Source organism: Pecten maximus, chromosome 10 (assembly GCF_902652985.1).
Source record: "Pecten maximus chromosome 10, xPecMax1.1, whole genome shotgun sequence".
Classification (NCBI taxonomy): Eukaryota; Metazoa; Mollusca; class Bivalvia; order Pectinida; family Pectinidae; genus Pecten; species Pecten maximus.
The window spans coordinates 17,089,010-17,108,720 of record NC_047024.1 but is presented as its reverse complement, the minus strand read 5'-3'; the positions used below and the strand labels follow the sequence as shown (position 1 = coordinate 17,108,720).

The following is a 19,711-nucleotide window of genomic DNA, read 5'->3' as shown; positions in this document are numbered from 1 at the left end:
GTGTTAATAAATCTGGGTGTTAGTTGTATACAGGGGTGAATACTCTGTAAAGGAGTGTTAATAAATCTGTGTGTTAGTTGTATACAGGGGTGAATACTCTGTAAAGGAGTGTTAATAAATCTGTGTGTTAGTTGTCTACAGGGGTGAATACTTTGTAAAGGAGTGTTAATAAATCCGGATGTTAGTTGTCTACAGGGGTGAATACTCTGTAAAGGAGTGTTAATAAATCTGTGTGTTAGTTGTATACGGGGTGAATACTTTGTAAAGGAGTGTTAATAAATCTGTGTGTTAGTTGTATACGGGGTGAATACTCTGTAAAGGAGTGTTAATAAATCTGGGTGTTAGTTGTATACGGGTGAATACTTTGTAAAGGAGTGTTAATAAATCTGTGTATTAGTTGTATACAGGGGTGAATACTTTGTAAAGGAGTGTTAATAAATCTGTGTATTAGTTGTCTACAGCGGTGAATACTTTGTAAAGGAGTGTTAAAATCTGTGTGTTAGTTGTATACAGGGGTGAAGACTTTGTAAAGGAGTGTTAAAAAATCCGGATGTTAGTTGTCTACAGGGGTGAAGACTTTGTAAAGGAGTGTTAATAAATCCGAATGTTAGTTGTCTACAGTCCAAGAGAACCAGTTAAAAAGGTCACATCAGACAGGTGTTCACTTAACACTGGTTAAGGTTTTTGGTTTATAGTCTGAGGTAAAGACAACAAAGACTAGTACTGTATGCTTATCATGTTTATTATATACAATGTATGTACTCTGTTAACTTAAAGAACAAATAATGCAAGTAAATACAGTGTACTGATCAAATTCTTTTTTATTAAAAAAAAAGCATGTTTTCTGTTCTTTCACATAAGTGATTCCAATGAAATATTTTTTTCAAAGTCCTGTAAAATTTCTGCTTTTTGCTTCTGTAAGTTTTTGATTTGTGTTTTACCAAAACCAAACTCATCTGCAACCTTGGACCATGCTAGTTTACCAGCATTTAATAAGTTGATAGTCTTTACTTCTTTGTCCAAGTGTTAAGATATATCTTTGAGGTGACTGCGTCATTACAAACCTGCTGCTAGGCAACACAAAACAGAAACTGACACCCTAGCAATCATGTAAACATAACTCACTGACTTCCTGTTCAAGCTCGTTCATTTTATTCATATCACAGAATTTGTTGAAGTTTAAGGACAATTTTTATTTTACTTCCGGCATCGGCTGCCACTAAATACAGGTTTTTTGATGTGTAGAGGGGATAAAAACAAGGTCATTAGTCGTGTTAGACGAGGAGTCACTTAAAACAGGTGAAAAATATAGTGAAATGTATCGAGAGGATAAAAAAGTTCACTGAAGACAGAAAGGCACTACAACAGGGGGTGCTAAGGCAGGTTTGACTGTAGATATGTTTATAGTTGGTCAAGTACAATATAGGTCATGGCAACAAGGTCTCCTTGAAACATTTTCAATAATGTTAAAAAATCAAACTTAGCAGCTTTGTTGTCCTTTGTTAAAAAGCAAATTTGTAGTCAATGTACAGTCTACTAGTGTTTGAGAGATAGTGAGTCAAAACTAGCGAGTCGAAACTGGTAAGTCGAAACTAGTGAGTTACACAAACATAGGCAAGAAAAACAAGATATATTATATAATCTTTATCCTAGAGTCTGCCAACGTTTAAACATTGGTTGATTGATAGATTGTGTCAGATAGTGAGTCAAAACTAGTGAGTCGAAACTAGTGAGTTACATAAACATAGGCAAGAAAAACAAGATATATTATATAATCTTTATCATAGAGTCTGCCAACGTTTTAACATTGGTTGATTGAAAACTTGTGTACTCTTATATTTACAGCTGCCCCTACAGTAACGGTTGGATCCTCCTCCTACACCACCACCACAGGAACAACCTTCACCCTCCAGTGTACTGTGTCTTCTACCACGACAATCACAAATGTCTTCTGGCAACGTCTTATCAATGGTGTCACCTCCACAATCACCGTCGACAATGTCAACTATTCTGGAGGCAGCACAGGCACTCCCTCCTTGACCATCATCACGGCATCGCCCTCTGATACAGGAACATACACCTGCTTTGGTTCGAATTCTGCTGGAACAGGAAGTTCTACAACCCAATTAACAGTAACAGGAAGTAAGTATCATGCCAAAGCACAGCCTCACCCCACCCCATGACCAGCTTTAGAGATGGTGTGAACAGAATAAGTTTTAAAGTATTGTTGGCACACCAATGACACCATTTCTCACAATAGATCAGTTATGTTTCCTTACTTTCCAGCTCAAAATGAAGATGTGTGTCTTAGTTACAGACAACTAAGATAAGACGATGTATATAAGGTCTTTTTTGGTATATAATAACAGATCAGCCCTTAAGATTTTGAGAATTGTCTAGCTGAATTCTAATGCTAGATTTCCCGAGTTCAAAACTTGGGATCAGACATATCCCAGAGACCAAAATTATAAAGTTCAATTTTGTTTATAGTTTTGATATTCAAGAGACAGGGGCCAGTCTAATTATGTTATAGATAACAAATGTTAAAAATTAAATATGAAGATATAATAAAGCATATAATCATGTAAGTAGTAATTAAGTCTTCTTTTTCTGGTGATTGAAAAGTTTAAGTTGGATCTTCTACATGCTGTGTGGGATTGTTACTGTTGGCAATAACTTGATTTACAGTAAGGAGTACATTATTGTGTGATAAGCCCTACCCCAGATTTACAGTAAGGAGTACATTATTGTGTGATAAGCCCTACCCCAGATTTACAGTAAGGAGTACATTATTATGTGATAAGCCCTACCCCAGATTAACAGTATGGAGTACATTATTATGTGATAAGCCCTACCCCAGATTTACAGTAAGGAGTACATTATTATGTGATAAGCCCTACCCCGGATTAACAGTATGGAGTACATTATTATGTGATAAGCCCTACCCCAGATTTACAGTAAGGAGTACATTATCATGTGATAAGCCCTACCCCAGATTAACAGTATGGAGTACATTATTATGTGATAAGCCCTACCCCAGATTTACAGTAAGGAGTACATTATTATGTGATAAGCCCTACCCCGGATTAACAGTATGGAGTACATTATTATGTGATAAGCCCTACCCCAGATTTACAGTAAGGAGTACATTATTCTGTGATAAGCCCTACCCCAGATTAACAGTATGGAGTACATTATTATGTGATAAGCCCTACCCCAGATTTATAGTATGGAGTACATTATTATGTGATAAGCCCTACCCCAGATTTACAGTAAGGAGTACATTATTATGTGATAAGCCCTACCCCAGATTTACAGTAAGGAGTACATTATTGTGTGATAAGCCCTACCCCAGATTTACAGTAAGGAGTACATTATTATGTGATAAGCCCTACCCCAGATTAACAGTATGGAGTACATTATTATGTGATAAGCCCTACCCCAGATTTACAGTAAGGAGTACATTATTATGTGATAAGCCCTTCCCCAGATTTACAGTAAGGAGTACATTATTGTGTGATAAGCCCTACCCCAGATTAACAGTATGGAGTACATTATTATGTGATAAGCCCTACCCCAGATTTACAGTAAGGAGTACATTATTGTGTGATAAGCCCTACCCCAGATTTACAGTAAGGAGTACATTATTCTGTGATAAGCCCTACCCCAGATTTACAGTAAGGAGTACATTATTATGTGATAAGCCCTACCCCAGATTTACAGTAAGGAGTACATTATTCTGTGATAAGCCCTACCCCAGATTTACAGTAAGGAGTACATTATTCTGTGATAAGCCCTACCCCAGATTTACAGTAAGGAGTACATTATTCTGTGATAAGCCCTACCCCAGATTTAAAGTATGGAGTACATTATTATGTGATAAGCCCTACCCCAGATTTACAGTAAGGAGTACATTATTCTGTGATAAGCCCTACCCCAGATTTACAGTATGGAGTACATTATTATGTGATAAGCCCTACCCCAGATTTACAGTAAGGAGTACATTATTGTGTGATAAGCCCTACCCCAGATTAACAGTATGGAGTACATTATTGTGTGATAAGCCCTACCCCAGATTTACAGTAAGGAGTACATTATTGTGTGATAAGCCCTACCCCAGATTTACAGTAAGGAGTACATTATTGTGTGATAAGCCCTACCCCAGATTTACAGTAAGGAGTACATTATTGTGTGATAAGCCCTACCCCAGATTTACAGTAAGGAGTACATTATTGTGTGATAAGCCCTACCCCAGATTTACAGTAAGGAGTACATTATTGTGTGATAAGCCCTACCCCAGATTTAAAGTATGGAGTACATTATTATGTGATAAGCCCTACCCCAGATTTACAGTAAGGAGTACATTATTATGTGATAAGCCCTACCCCAGATTTACAGTATGGAGTACATTATTATGTGATAAGCCCTACCCCAGATTTACAGTAAGGAGTACATTATTATGTGATAAGCCCTACCCCAGATTTACAGTAAGGAGTACATTATTATGTGATAAGCCCTACCCCAGATTAACAGTATGGAGTACATTATTATGTGATAAGCCCTACCCCAGATTTACAGTAAGGAGTACATTATTCTGTGATAAGCCCTACCCCAGATTAACAGTATGGAGTACATTATTATGTGATAAGCCCTACCCCAGATTTACAGTAATGAGTACATTATTGTGTGATAAGCCCTACCCCAGATTTACAGTAATGAGTACATTATTGTGTGATAAGCCCTACCCCAGATTTACAGTAAGGAGTACATTATTCTGTGATAAGCCCTACCCCAGATTTACAGTAAGGAGTACATTATTATGTGATAAGCCCTACCCCAGATTTACAGTAAGGAGTACATTATTATGTGATAAGCCCTACCCCAGATTTACAGTAAGGAGTACATTATTCTGTGATAAGCCCTACCCCAGATTTACAGTAAGGAGTACATTATTCTGTGATAAGCCCTACCCCAGATTTACAGTAAGGAGTACATTATTCTGTGATAAGCCCTACCCCAGATTTAAAGTATGGAGTACATTATTATGTGATAAGCCCTACCCCAGATTTACAGTAAGGAGTACATTATTCTGTGATAAGCCCTACCCCAGATTTACAGTATGGAGTACATTATTATGTGATAAGCCCTACCCCAGATTTACAGTAAGGAGTACATTATTATGTGATAAGCCCTACCCCAGATTTACAGTAAGGAGTACATTATTATGTGATAAGCCCTACCCCAGATTAACAGTATGGAGTACATTATTATGTGATAAGCCCTACCCCAGATTTACAGTAAGGAGTACATTATTCTGTGATAAGCCCTACCCCAGATTAACAGTATGGAGTACATTATTATGTGATAAGCCCTACCCCAGATTTACAGTAATGAGTACATTATTGTGTGATAAGCCCTACCCCAGATTTACAGTAAGGAGTACATTATTGTGTGATAAGCCCTACCCCAGATTTACAGTAAGGAGTACATTATTATGTGATAAGCCCTACCCCAGATTTACAGTAAGGAGTACATTATTATGTGATAAGCCCTACCCCAGATTTACAGTAAGGATTGTGTGATAAGCCCTACCCCAGATTTACAGTAATGAGTACATTATTGTGTGATAAGCCCTACCCCAGATTAACAGTATGGAGTACATTATTATGTGATAAGCCCTACCCCAGATTTACAGTAAGGAGTACATTATTCTGTGATAAGCCCTACCCCAGATTTACAGTAATGAGTACATTATTGTGTGATAAGCCCTACCCCAGATTTACAGTAAGGAGTACATTATTGTGTGATAAGCCCTACCCCAGATTTACAGTAAGGAGTACATTATTGTGTGATAAGCCCTACCCCAGATTAACAGTATGGAGAACATTATTATGTGATAAGCCCTACCCCAGATTTACAGTAAGGAGTACATTATTATGTGATAAGCCCTACCCCAGATTTACAGTAAGGAGTACATTATTTTGTGATAAGCCCTACCCCAGATTTACAGTAAGGATTGTGTGATAAGCCCTACCCCAAATTTACAGTAAGGAGTACATTATTATGTGATAAGCCCTACCCCAGATTTACAGTAAGGAGGTCTGTAGTATACTGGGATGAAGGGCTACCAAATTTGTTCAAATGAGGTCACAGGGGTAAAAATGCTAAAATCTTTAAACAACTTCTTCTTGATAAGCAAAAGGCCCAGAGACCCAATATTAGGTCTGTATCGTGCTGGGATGGAGACAAAGTGCTACCAAATTTGTTAAAATGGATGACCTGGCTTTCATTAAAGGTCACAGGAGGCAAATATGCTTAAAGTTTTAAGTGACTTCTTCTTGATAACCAAAAGGTCCAGGAACCCAAGGTGACCTTGAACTTCATTGATGTTCACAGGGGTCAAATATGCTAAAATTTTAAGATGACTTCTTCTTGATAAGCAATAGGTAGAGACCCAATACTAGGTCACAGGGGTCAAATTTGCTGAAATAAATCAAAACTAAGGTGACCATTAGGGCCCATGGCCCTCTTGTCAAATGAAGATATTGTTTACAAGATACTCTGGAATTGTTAGTGGGTTAATGGTCTATATAAACACATGCATCTATGTAAGCCTCCCCATTGTGACTTACTTTTTTGTGCTGCCTGCAAAAATGACAGATAGATATCATTATATAGGTGTTGTTGGTGTCGGTGCAGTGGTGGCGGCGGCGTCTGCTCAGAGGTTTCCGTGTAATAACTCAAGTTCCCTAGGGTCGATCAAACTCAAACTTCATGCAGATCTTTCTTATCACAAGTGCTTATTTGTGATTGCTTCTCAGGTCTGAAGGTCAAAGGTCAAGATCACTGTTGCTAAAAATAGAAAATGTGTTAATATAGATAGAAAATCTGTTTCTATGCAAAAACTCTAGTAATACCCAACTTTCTGCACAGGTAACACATCCACTTCTTGTATTACACAAAAAATGAATAAGGCAAGGGGTATTTGCAACATTGGTTGATTGAAAACTTGTGTACTCTTATATTTACAGCTGTCCCTACTGTAACGGTTGGATCCTCCTCCTACACCACCACCACAGGAACAACCTTCACCCTCCAGTGTACTGTGTCTTCTACCACGACAATCACAAATGTCTTCTGGCAACGTCTTATCAATGGTGTCACCTCCACAATCACCGTCGACAATGTCAACTATTCTGGAGGCAGCACAGGCACTCCTTCCTTGACCATCATCACGGCATCTCCCTCTGATACGGCAACATACACCTGCTTTGGTTCGAATTCTGCTGGAACAGGAAGTGCTACAACCCAATTAACAGTAACAGGAAGTAAGTGTTATCAATTATTTATAATAATAATAATTTCTAGTTTTATATACCTCTATATCACAGCAACATAATTGTCACACAGTGGTTTAAAAATTATTATCCATGGTTACTCGGCCAGCCAATGTCTTCCTCGACTCCCTGAGGAACATTCAGCTGGAGCTGCCATTTTGGTGCTTACACACAACATTCTTGCACTGCCCTACCACATGCTCACTTACAGCTAAGTCAACTGGAACACAACAGAGTAAAGTATCTTGTCCAAGGATACAACACAGCGCCCTTGCTGTCTTGAACTGACGACCCATTGAAATCTTAGCCCTGCATCCTACCACTAGACCACCTTGTCTCCTAATGTATAATGAAAAAGACTAGCTAAACTGACATTTATTGACATTCAGACTAGGTTTTTTATCAGTGTTGAAGCCATCTGTCATTTCTTTAAAAAAAATTAAAGTTATAATGTTCAGTTCAATATGTGACCCTATGTTTCAGCTGTACCTGCCGTTTCTGTGGGCCAGACATCCTACAGTGTCACTACAGGAACCAGCATCACTCTTGTGTGCACAGTGTCAGCCAACCCCACCCACACTTCAGTTTCATGGCAGCGTGATGTTGGCTTTGGAACACAGGCTATCACCATTGATGGTGTTAACTACTCGGGTTCTCAAGTTAACAGTCCATCTCTGACCGTGTTAAATACAGAGATTGCAGACTCTGGTACCTATACCTGCTTTGCTTCCAACTCTGTAGGAACGGGACAGAGTTCTACAACACTGACTGTTTCTGGAAGTAAGTTTATGCATTATACAATACATTACACTAGCTGTTTCATGCCGCACATTATACATGTGCTAATGCAAGTTTACAAACTGCATACATACAGGTACACATTGCAAAAACAGTCCAATTTATTAAGAAAATTGTGTTCGTCCCATGCTTTCCAGGCCTCTGACTCCTAGACAGCTGTCTGTCCCTATAATGTTGAACATTCGTAAATTTGATTACATTTTGGCCAAGAATGCTTACCTGCAGGATGTGTCGCTATACGTTTAGTTGGTTTGTATAACGCTGTGTACATAAACGTATATGTGCTATATTCAGATTACCTCAGAGTTGGGGGCTGCAGTGGCCGAGTGGTTAAGTTGTCCCGACACTTTATCACTAGCCCTCCGCCTCTGGGTTGCGAGTTCGAAACCTACGTGGGGCAGTTGCCAGGTATTGACCGTAGGCTGGTGATTTTTCTCCAGGTACTTCGGCTTTCCTCCACCTCCAAAACCTAGCACGTCCTGAAATGACCCTGGCTGTTAATAGGACGTTAAACAAAAAAAACAAAAAAAACACCTCGGAGTTGATTCTCATCTTAACATTTTCAGGCCTGAATACAGTGGCTGCCTGAAAACGCTAACGAAATTCAACTGATTTTACTGTGTTGATTCCTTTTATTCAAATATATATATATATATATATGGGGTCTAGTAAGTAATAACGATGGTATAATCCAATATAGGTACTGGATCCTAACAAACAAATGTTTGTTGAATGCGTATTACTAGAAATAGATAATTTGTAAAGAAGTAATAACGACAGTACAGACAAGTTAATTGTCAAATTTTCGAGACATTCTGCCCCTTTATCAAGACACAGGTAAATTACAAATTATCACATATAGATATAGAACATGGAACGGAACAGTTACATAAATATAGTGGGTATAAACAACAATAAATATCGTTATGTTGTGAAAATGATCCCCTCTGTCGATAATTAATTTGCCAAGGGCCTATTATGATTAATAGGAAAACATCTTAGGTGGTGTACAGATGGTAAAATTAAATGTAGAAATAAGTAATATAACTAAAAGGTTTAACAGAATAACATTGCGAGTTGAATCATCTTTTTGTCCTGCAAATCTCGGCCCAAACAGCGGGTAGCAGTGACAATTTTGGATGGCAAATCCCATAGTACTGACTAAAATAAGTTTGTTTTAACAAAATTGAATAAATATCTAAATAATGTAAATGTATTCATGTAGAAATGAATAATTTAAGCATTAAAAATCAAACATAATTGGTGGTCTAAAAATCCTATTGGGGTAACGATAACCGTATGGCTGTATCAAGGATGACTCGTCACAAACCATTAACATATACTCACACAACTTATTCAGCCAATCAGCTGGTGTGTATTGGTAAAATTTTAGCAAGTTTATTTAGCCCCCTGTCAAAGATACAGGGGCTGATAAATATTAAAGGGCATCATTTTATTTTTCTGTCGCCCAGATTGCATTGATCTTGCCAATAAATACAATCTACCAAGCGTTTAATTGTTAAATATTTCATATGTTAGTGTTTCTAGTCTTTAAATCAGCTAGAATTTGTAGCTTGTTAAAATAACCTTCTATACTTAATCCACATTTTCTGTAGTTATATTTCTAAAAAGTATCCAAATTATCCAAAGGTTCTCCTCCACCTTATTCAATCACTTGTGAGGGAATTTATTCCATCTGTTGAAATTTCAGATTGATCCTTTTTTAATCCTGAAAGATACTTGCATTTTTAGCTCTTCCTACTGCAAGCGTAAGCCAAGCGACTTCCACGGGGTCTATTGGTTCTACTATTGTAATTGGGTGTACTGTGAGCGGGACGCCATCAGTCACTAGTGTGTTTTGGAAGAAAACAGCCAATGGTTTCACTGAAACAGTGAGCATTGATGTTAGCAAATTCAGTGGGTCAACACCAGCTTTTCCGTCTCTCATCATCCTCAATGCTGCCAGTACTGATTCAGGAGACTACGTCTGTTTCGCAGTAAATAGCGTTGGAACTGGTCAGAGTTCTCTGACTACGCTGACGGTCACAGGAAGTAGGTTTTCATTTGATGACAATGCTGAACACATGCATGGGTGCAGATTTGTAACACAAATGTATCAACATAGTATGACTTTTGTGTGTGTAAGCACATAACAACACTATAACCATTCTCTGTATTTGCTGTTTAACATATATTATTACTTAACTGTCTAAAATGCAATAAAGGTTAGCACAGTAATGGAGATACCTATGCCCTATATTAAGTATTAGTCCCCTTCTGGTGAAACAGAGGGACTATATAACAAAAAAAATTTTTTGACAGACAGTACTCATAGAACTAGGTTGTCCCTCCATTCGTCTGTGTTGGGATTTTTTCTAGGGTAGCAGTGTACAGTAAAAATGCCCAATTCTGAAAAATACGGCACATGTTTTAGATATGTAAACATTGCCAGTTAACCCTACATATTACCTATAATAAAGTATATATATTTGTAATCTATACAACATTTGTAATTTTAATACAACTCTGAAGGATAAGTAAACTTATTTTTCAGAATTTCTATGTTTCTTAGATCTGTGAATACCATGGTAGCAACTTAAAAATAGCTTAAAAATTGCAAAATACTGTGATCTTTGACCCAAAATGCCACAATTCTCTACACAGTTTTTTTTCTGAGACCTATTTGAAATCAAATATCTAGCTCTATCCCAAAAACAGAATTAATCTTGTTTTGATATATGTTGTACATTAAGTTTTTCGCTATCTTATCTTGATTATGAGCTCTCATTTTTCGCTGTGGGTAAAACTAAATTTCCTATGTAAACACACTTACGGAAAATCCAGAAATTTAAAATCCGTAACCAATTTATTTATTTTAGTTTTAATAAATGTGTAGCCTGTATGTACTACTTCATACTGAATATATACCAATTATAGTGTACATTTATTTTTTCATTTTTTATGCATATCATAATACAGGAGATATTTGCGCTTAACAAAAAAAATCACCCTTGGCCAGGCTGTCCTACTGTGGTGTGCTACCTAGACAACGACTACAATTTTCATTTCAACTTTGTGAAACACAGGATGTAACTCATCCCTCACTGAAGTTTTCCACTTCAACTTGTTTTAACACGCCCATCAAAATTTAACAGGATTTCTATTTTTGCCAAATATACATTTATTTTGAAATTATATAATGCAAATTCTCTTTGGCAGTTGACTGACATAACTGCCCCCAGTATTCTTCTTTGGATAGGTGTCTGCAGTCAGATTCACTGATCTATAGACACATATGACTGTACAATTCACTGATCTAGTGAAACATATCATTATACCATTCACTGATCTTGTGACACCTATCACCATCTCATTCACTGATCTAGTCCCACATATCACTGTCCGATTCACTGATCTAGTGACACCTGTCACTGTCCGATTCTCTGATCTAGTGACACCTGTCACCGTCTAATTCACTGATCTAGTGACACCTGTCACCGTCTCATTCACTGATCTAGTGACGCCTGTCACTGTCAGATTCACTGATCTAGTGACACCTGTCACTGTCCGATTCTCTGATCTAGTGACACCTGTCACCGTTCGATTCACTGATCTAGTGACACCTGTCACCATCTCATTCCCTGATCTAGTGACACCTGTCACTGTCCGATTCTCTGATCTAGTGACACCTGTCACTGTCTCATTCACTGATCTAGTGACACCTGTCACCGTCTCATTCACTAATCTAGTGACACCTGTCACCGTCAGATTCACTGATCTAGTGACACCTATCACTGTCAGATTCACTGATCTAGTGACACCTGTCACCTCTCATTCACTGATCTAATGATACCTGTCTTCATTTGATTCACTGATCTTGTGACACCTGTCACCATTTGATTCATTGATCTGGTGACACCTGTCACCGTCTCATTCACTGATCTAGTGACGCCTGTCACTGTCAGATTCACTGATCTAGTGACACCTGTCACTGTCCGATTCTCTGATCTAGTGACACCTGTCACCGTTCGATTCACTGATCTAGTGACACCTGTCACTGTCTCATTCACTGATCTAGTGACACCTGTCACCATCTCATTCCCTGATCTAGTGACACCTGTCACTGTCCGATTCTCTGATCTAGTGACACCTGTCACTGTCTCATTCACTGATCTAGTGACACCTGTCACCGTCTCATTCACTGATCTAGTGACACCTGTCACCGTCAGATTCACTGATCTAGTGACACCTGTCACTGTCAGATTCACTGATCTAGTGACACCTGTCACCTCTCATTCACTGATCTAATGATACCTGTCTTCATTTGATTCACTGATCTTGTGACACCTGTCACCATTTGATTCATTGATCTGGTGACACCTGTCACTGTCTCATTCACTGATCTAGTGACACCTGTCACTGTCCGATTCACTGATCTAGTGACACCTGTCACTGTCTCATTCACTGATCTAGTGACACCTGTCACCGTCTCATTCACTGATCTAGTGACACCTGTCACTCCGATTCACTGATCTAGTGACACCTGTCACTGTCTCATTCCCTGATCTAGTGACACCTGTCACCATCTGATTCACTGATCTAGTGACACCTGTCACCGTCTGATTCACTGATCTAGTGACACCTGTCACTGTCTCATTCAATGATCTAGTGACACCTGTCACCGTCTCATTCATTGATATAGTGACACCTGTCACTGTCTCATTCATTGATCTAGTGACACCTGTCACCGTTTTTTTTCACTGATCTAGTGACACCTGTCACCTTCTGATTCCCTGATCTAGTGACACCTGTCACTGTCTGATTCACTGATCTAGTGTCACCTGTCACTGTCTGATTAACTGATCTAGTGACACCTGTCACTGTCTCATTCAATGATCTAGTGACACCTGTCACCGTCTCATTCATTGATATAGTGACACCTGTCACTGTCTCATTCATTGATCTAGTGACACCTGTCACCGTTTTTTTTCACTGATCTAGTGACACCTGTCACCTTCTGATTCCCTGATCTAGTGACACCTGTCACTGTCTGATTCACTGATCTAGTGTCACCTGTCACTGTCTGATTAACTGATCTAGTGACACCTGTCACCATCTCATTCATTTATCTAGTGACACCTGTCACTGTCTCATGCACTGATCTAGTTACACCTGTCACAGTCTCATTCACTGATCTAGTGACACCTGTCACCGTCTGATTCCCTGATCTAGTGACACCTGTCACCGTCTGATTCCCTGATCTAGTGACACCGGTCACCGTCTGATTCCCTGATCTAGTGACACCTGTCACCGTCTCATTCAATGATCTAGTGACACCTGTCACCGTCTCATTCAATGATCTAGTGACACCTGTCACTGTTTTTTTTACTGATCTAGTGACACCTGTCACCTGATTCCCTGATCTTTTGACACCTGTCACTGTTTGATTCACTGACCTAGTGGCTCCTGATCTAATATAAGTATGAGGTATTGTGATATATACGAATGTTAGGCGAGCTTTGTACATATCGCTCTACTATTGTTTACTTGCACATTTAGCTTTAAGCTGCAAAATCAATGTAGGTATTTGTAAATGGTTACCTATAATCCTACCTCATATGTCTCTGAATTTCTTTATATAGCCCAAACTGATAATCTGGTGACTCCACCAATCTATTGTTTATTGACACTCCTGGATAAAGCAGCTTTATTGTTAACTTTTGTACCATGTGTCTCATTCTTTGGAATACCAAGCCCAAATGTTATGATATGCATTTTTTGTCAAATCGAGGTCGATTTATATTGTGATGAAAGTCTGCTTGGTGCATGGGTGTTTACATTTGAAATGCATTCTTCTTATGTCACATTGTTTACCAAGCACCTTGCGTACATATTGTTCTAGTGATTGGTATATCATGGTTCTACTTTCTTTACATAGTGTAGCACAGCTCATGTTGATCAGGCCTTGCCTTGTCTTTTTTTTGAATGCATGATCAAATTGTAGGTGGAGCTAAGACAGAAAGTTAACAATGTAAAATGCTTTATATTAAACGCATGTGAGAGAATAAATCAATATTTGATAAGGAATCGATAATATCACTTTGCATGAAAAAGAAATATAATCAATTTCTGCTAAATTGACTGAACAGAGCTTCAAATTAACTTTATTTACTGTATGAATTGTTGAGAACATTCATTGTTATTCATAATCAATTCATTGCTTGGTTTTGTTTTATTTTTTCAATTACTGACTGCTATTATTTAAACTTTCTTAAGGTTCTGATGATTTGTGCTCTCAAAGAATTAAATCACAATGTTCCTATGTCTGACCTATATGGGTGTCTTATATAAATCACAATGTTCCAATGTCTGACCTATATGGGGTATCCTATAGAAATCACAATGTTCCTATGTCTGACCTATATGGGTGTCTTATATAAATCACAATGTTCCTATATCTGACCTATATGGGGTATCCTATAGTAATCACAATGTTCCTATGTCTGACCTATATGGGTATCCTATAGAAATCACAATGTTCCTATATCTGACCTATATGGGTATCCTATAGAAATCACAATGTTCCTATGTCTGACCTATATGGGTATCCTATAGAAATCACAATGTTCCTATGTCTGACCTATATGGGGTATCCTATAGAAATCACAATGTTCCTATGTCTGACCTATATGGGTGTCTTATAGAAATCACAATGTTCCCATGTCTGACCTATATGGGGTATCCTATAGAAATCACAATGTTCCTATGTCTGACCTATAGGGGGTATCCTATAGAAATCACAATGTTCCTATGTCTGACCTATATGGGTATCCTATAGAAATCACAATGTTCCTATGTCTGACCTATATGGGTGTCCTATAGGAATCACAATGTTCCTATGTCTGACCTATATGGGTGTCTTATAGAAATCACAATGTTCCTATGTCTGACCTATATGGGGTATCCTATAGAAATCACAATGTTCCTATGTCTAACCTATATGGGGTATCCTATAGAAATCACAATGTTCCTATGTCTGACCTATATGGGTGTCTTATAAAAATCACAATGTTCCTATATCTGACCTATATGGGGTATCATATAGAAATCACAATGTTCCTATATCTGACCTATATGGGGTATCCTATAGAAATCACAATGTTCCTATATCTGATCTATATGGGGTATCCTATAGAAATCACAATGTTCCTATGTCTGACCTATATGGGGTATCCTATAGAAATCACAATGTTCCTATGTCTGACCTATATGGGTGTCTTATAGAAATCACAATGTTCCTATATCTGACCTATATGGGGTATCCTATAGAAATCACAATGTTCCTATGTCTGACCTATATGGGGTATCCTATAGAAATCACAATGTTCCTATATCTGACCTATATGGGTGTCCTATAGGAATCACAATGTTCCTATGTCTGACCTATATGGGTATCTTATAGAAATCACAATGTTCCTATTTCTGACCTATAGGGGGTATCCTATAGAAATCACAATGTTCCTATGTCTGACCTATATGGGTGTCTTATATAAATCACAATGTTCCAATGTCTGACCTATATGGGGTATCCTATAGAAATCACAATGTTCCTATGTCTGACCTATATGGGTGTCTTATATAAATCACAATGTTCCTATATCTGACCTATATGGGGTATCCTATAGTAATCACAATGTTCCTATGTCTGACCTATATGGGTATCCTATAGAAATCACAATGTTCCTATATCTGACCTATATGGGTATCCTATAGAAATCACAATGTTCCTATGTCTGACCTATATGGGTATCCTATAGAAATCACAATGTTCCTATGTCTGACCTATATGGGGTATCCTATAGAAATCACAATGTTCCTATGTCTGACCTATATGGGTGTCTTATAGAAATCACAATGTTCCCATGTCTGACCTATATGGGGTATCCTATAGAAATCACAATGTTCCTATGTCTGACCTATAGGGGGTATCCTATAGAAATCACAATGTTCCTATGTCTGACCTATATGGGTATCCTATAGAAATCACAATGTTCCTATGTCTGACCTATATGGGTGTCCTATAGGAATCACAATGTTCCTATGTCTGACCTATATGGGTGTCTTATAGAAATCACAATGTTCCTATGTCTGACCTATATGGGGTATCCTATAGAAATCACAATGTTCCTATGTCTAACCTATATGGGGTATCCTATAGAAATCACAATGTTCCTATGTCTGACCTATATGGGTGTCTTATAAAAATCACAATGTTCCTATATCTGACCTATATGGGGTATCATATAGAAATCACAATGTTCCTATATCTGACCTATATGGGGTATCCTATAGAAATCACAATGTTCCTATATCTGATCTATATGGGGTATCCTATAGAAATCACAATGTTCCTATGTCTGACCTATATGGGGTATCCTATAGAAATCACAATGTTCCTATGTCTGACCTATATGGGTGTCTTATAGAAATCACAATGTTCCTATATCTGACCTATATGGGGTATCCTATAGAAATCACAATGTTCCTATGTCTGACCTATATGGGGTATCCTATAGAAATCACAATGTTCCTATATCTGACCTATATGGGTGTCCTATAGGAATCACAATGTTCCTATGTCTGACCTATATGGGTATCTTATAGAAATCACAATGTTCCTATTTCTGACCTATAGGGGGTATCCTATAGAAATCACAATGTTCCTATGTCTGACCTATATGGGTGTCTTATAGAAATCACAATGTTCCTATATCTGACCTATATGGGTGTCCTATAGGAATCACAATGTTCCTATATCTGACCTATATGGGGTATCCTATAGAAATCACAATGTTCCTATGTCTGACCTATATGGGGTATCCTATAGAAATCACAATGTTCCTATGTCTGACCTATATGGGGTATCCTATAGAAATCACAATGTTCCTATATCTGACCTATATGGGGTATCCTATAGAAATCACAATGTTCCTATGTCTGACCTATATGGGGTATCCTATAGAAATCACAATGTTCCTATATCTGACCTATATGGGTGTCCTATATAAATCACAATGTTCCTATGTCTGACCTATATGGGTGTCTTATATAAATCACAATGTTCCTATGTCTGACCTATAGGGGGTACCCTATAGAAATCACAATGTTCCTATATCTGACCTATATGGGTGTCCTATATCAATCACGATGTTCCTATGTCTGACCTATATGGGGTATCCTATAGAAATCACAATGTTCTTATGTCTGACCTATATGGGGTATCCTATAGAAATCACAATGTTCCTATGTCTGACCTATATGGGGTATCCTATAGAAATCACAATGTTCCTATGTCTGACCTATATGGGTGTCTTATAGAAATCACAATGTTCCTATGTCTGACCTATATGGGGTATCCTATAGGAATCACAATGTTCCTTATGTCTGACCTATATGGGTTTCCTATAGAAATCACAATGTTCTTATGTCTGACCTATAGGGGGTATCCTATAGAAATCACAATGTTCCTATATCTGACCTATAGGGGTATCCTATAGAAATCACAATGTTCCTATGTCTGACCTGTATGGGTATCCTATAGAAATCACAATGTTCCTATGTCTGACCTATATGGGGTATCCTATAGAAATCACAATGTTCCTATGTCTGACCTGTATGGGTATCCTATAGAAATCACAATGTTCCTATGTCTGACCTATATGGGTATCCTATAGAAATCACAAAGTTCCTATGTCTGACCTATATGGGGTATCCTATAGAAATCACAATGTTCCTATGTCTGACCTATATGGGGTATCCTATAGAAATCACAATGTTCCTATGTCTGACCTATATGGGGTATCCTATAGAAATCACAATGTTCCTATGTCTGACCTATATGGGGTATCCTATAGAAATCACAATGTTCCTATGTCTGACCTATAGGGGGTATCCTATAGAAATCACAATGTTCCTATGTCTGACCTATATGGGGTATCCTATAGAAATCACAATGTTCCTATGTCTGACCTATATGGGTGTCTTATAGAAATCACAATGTTCCTATGTCTGACCTATATGGATGTCTTATAGAAATCACAATGTTCCTATGTCTGACCTATATGGGGTATCCTATAGAAATCACAATGTTCCTATATCTGACCTATATGGGGTATCCTATAGAAATCACAATGTTCCTATGTCTGACCTATATGGGTATCCTATAGAAATCACAATGTTCCTATGTCTGACCTATATGGGTGTCCTATAGGAATCACAATGTTCCTATGTCTGACCTATATGGGTGTCTTATAGAAATCGCAATGTTCCTATGTCTGACCTATATGGGTGTCTTATAGAAATCCCAATGTTCCTATATCTGACCTATATGGGTATCCTATAGGAATCACAATGTTCCTATGTCTGACCTATATGGGTATCCTATAGAAATCACAATGTTCCTATGTCTGACCTATAGGGGGTATCCTATAGAAATCACAATGTTCCTATATCTGACCTATAGGGGGTATCCTATAGGAATCACAATGTTCCTATATCTGACCTATATGGGTGTCTTATAGAAATCACAATGTTCCTATGTCTGACCTATATGGGTGTCTTATAGAAATCACAATGTTCCTATGTCTAACCTATATGGGTGTCCTACATTGGAATATGTACCTCAGGAGGGCAGTGTTGGTACATGTACCTCAGGAGGGCAGTGTTATTACATGTACCTCAGGAGGGCAGTGTTGGTACATGAACCTTAGGAGGGCAGTGTTATTACATGTACCTCAGGAGGGCAGTGTTATTACATGTACCTCAGGAGGGCAGTGTTATTACATGTTCGCTGGGAGGATAGTGTTGGTACATGTACCTCAGGAGGGCAGTGTTATTACATGTACCTCAGGAGGGCAGTGTTGGTACATGTACCTCAGGAGGGCAGTGTTGGTACATGTACCTCAGGAGGGCAGTGTTGGTACATGTTCCTTGGGATGATAGTGTTGGTAATGTATGTGAATAGGAGGGTACTGAAGGGTACTATGCACGCAACTGTTAATTTTAAGTTATTTGATATGGTAAAATTTCATATTATGGTGAAAATACATCACAAGAGATAGAGAATTATTAATTCTATCAGAGTAATCATGTTATATATATTTTTTTTTTAGATGTACCAACAGTTCAGATTCAGCAGGCTTTCTACACAGCGACCACTGGAACGTCTATCACTCTTGTGTGTACTGTGTCTGGTAGTCCTACCCATACCAATGTGTTCTGGCAACGCAATGTTGGCTCTGGCTCACAATCCGTTACCATTGACAGTGTTAACTTCTCAGGTTCTCAAGTCAACAATCCATCTCTGACTGTTATCAATGTTGATCCCTCTGACAGTGGTACTTACACCTGCTTTGCCACCAATGCTGTAGGAACCGGACAGAGCTCGGCAACCACATTGACCATCTCTGGAAGTAAGTCATTCATAATTGAAATTTTGACAGATTGTTTTGTCACTTGTAATGCAAAGCAGATACTTTGGCATGGCTTGTCATCAAGTTTTGGTGTCACCAGTCGGT

The 19,711-nt window shown here is 38.2% G+C and overlaps 1 protein-coding gene across 22 annotated transcripts in view; it reads left to right on the top strand.

Annotated features, from left to right (window-relative positions):
• Positions 1-19,711, top strand: part of LOC117336916 (hemicentin-1-like) — a 160,858-nt gene that overhangs the window by 29,157 nt on the left and 111,990 nt on the right. For 21 of the 22 annotated variants that reach the window (XM_033897725.1, XM_033897714.1, XM_033897722.1 and 18 more), the window contains 4 exons: positions 1,846-2,142; positions 7,032-7,328; positions 7,821-8,117; positions 19,307-19,606. In XM_033897725.1, the coding sequence (XP_033753616.1) occupies positions 1,846-2,142; positions 7,032-7,328; positions 7,821-8,117; positions 19,307-19,606 (1,191 nt within the window). The remainder of the gene's footprint in view (positions 1-1,845; positions 2,143-7,031; positions 7,329-7,820; positions 8,118-19,306; positions 19,607-19,711) is intronic. The other variant, XM_033897731.1, reaches the window with a different exon arrangement.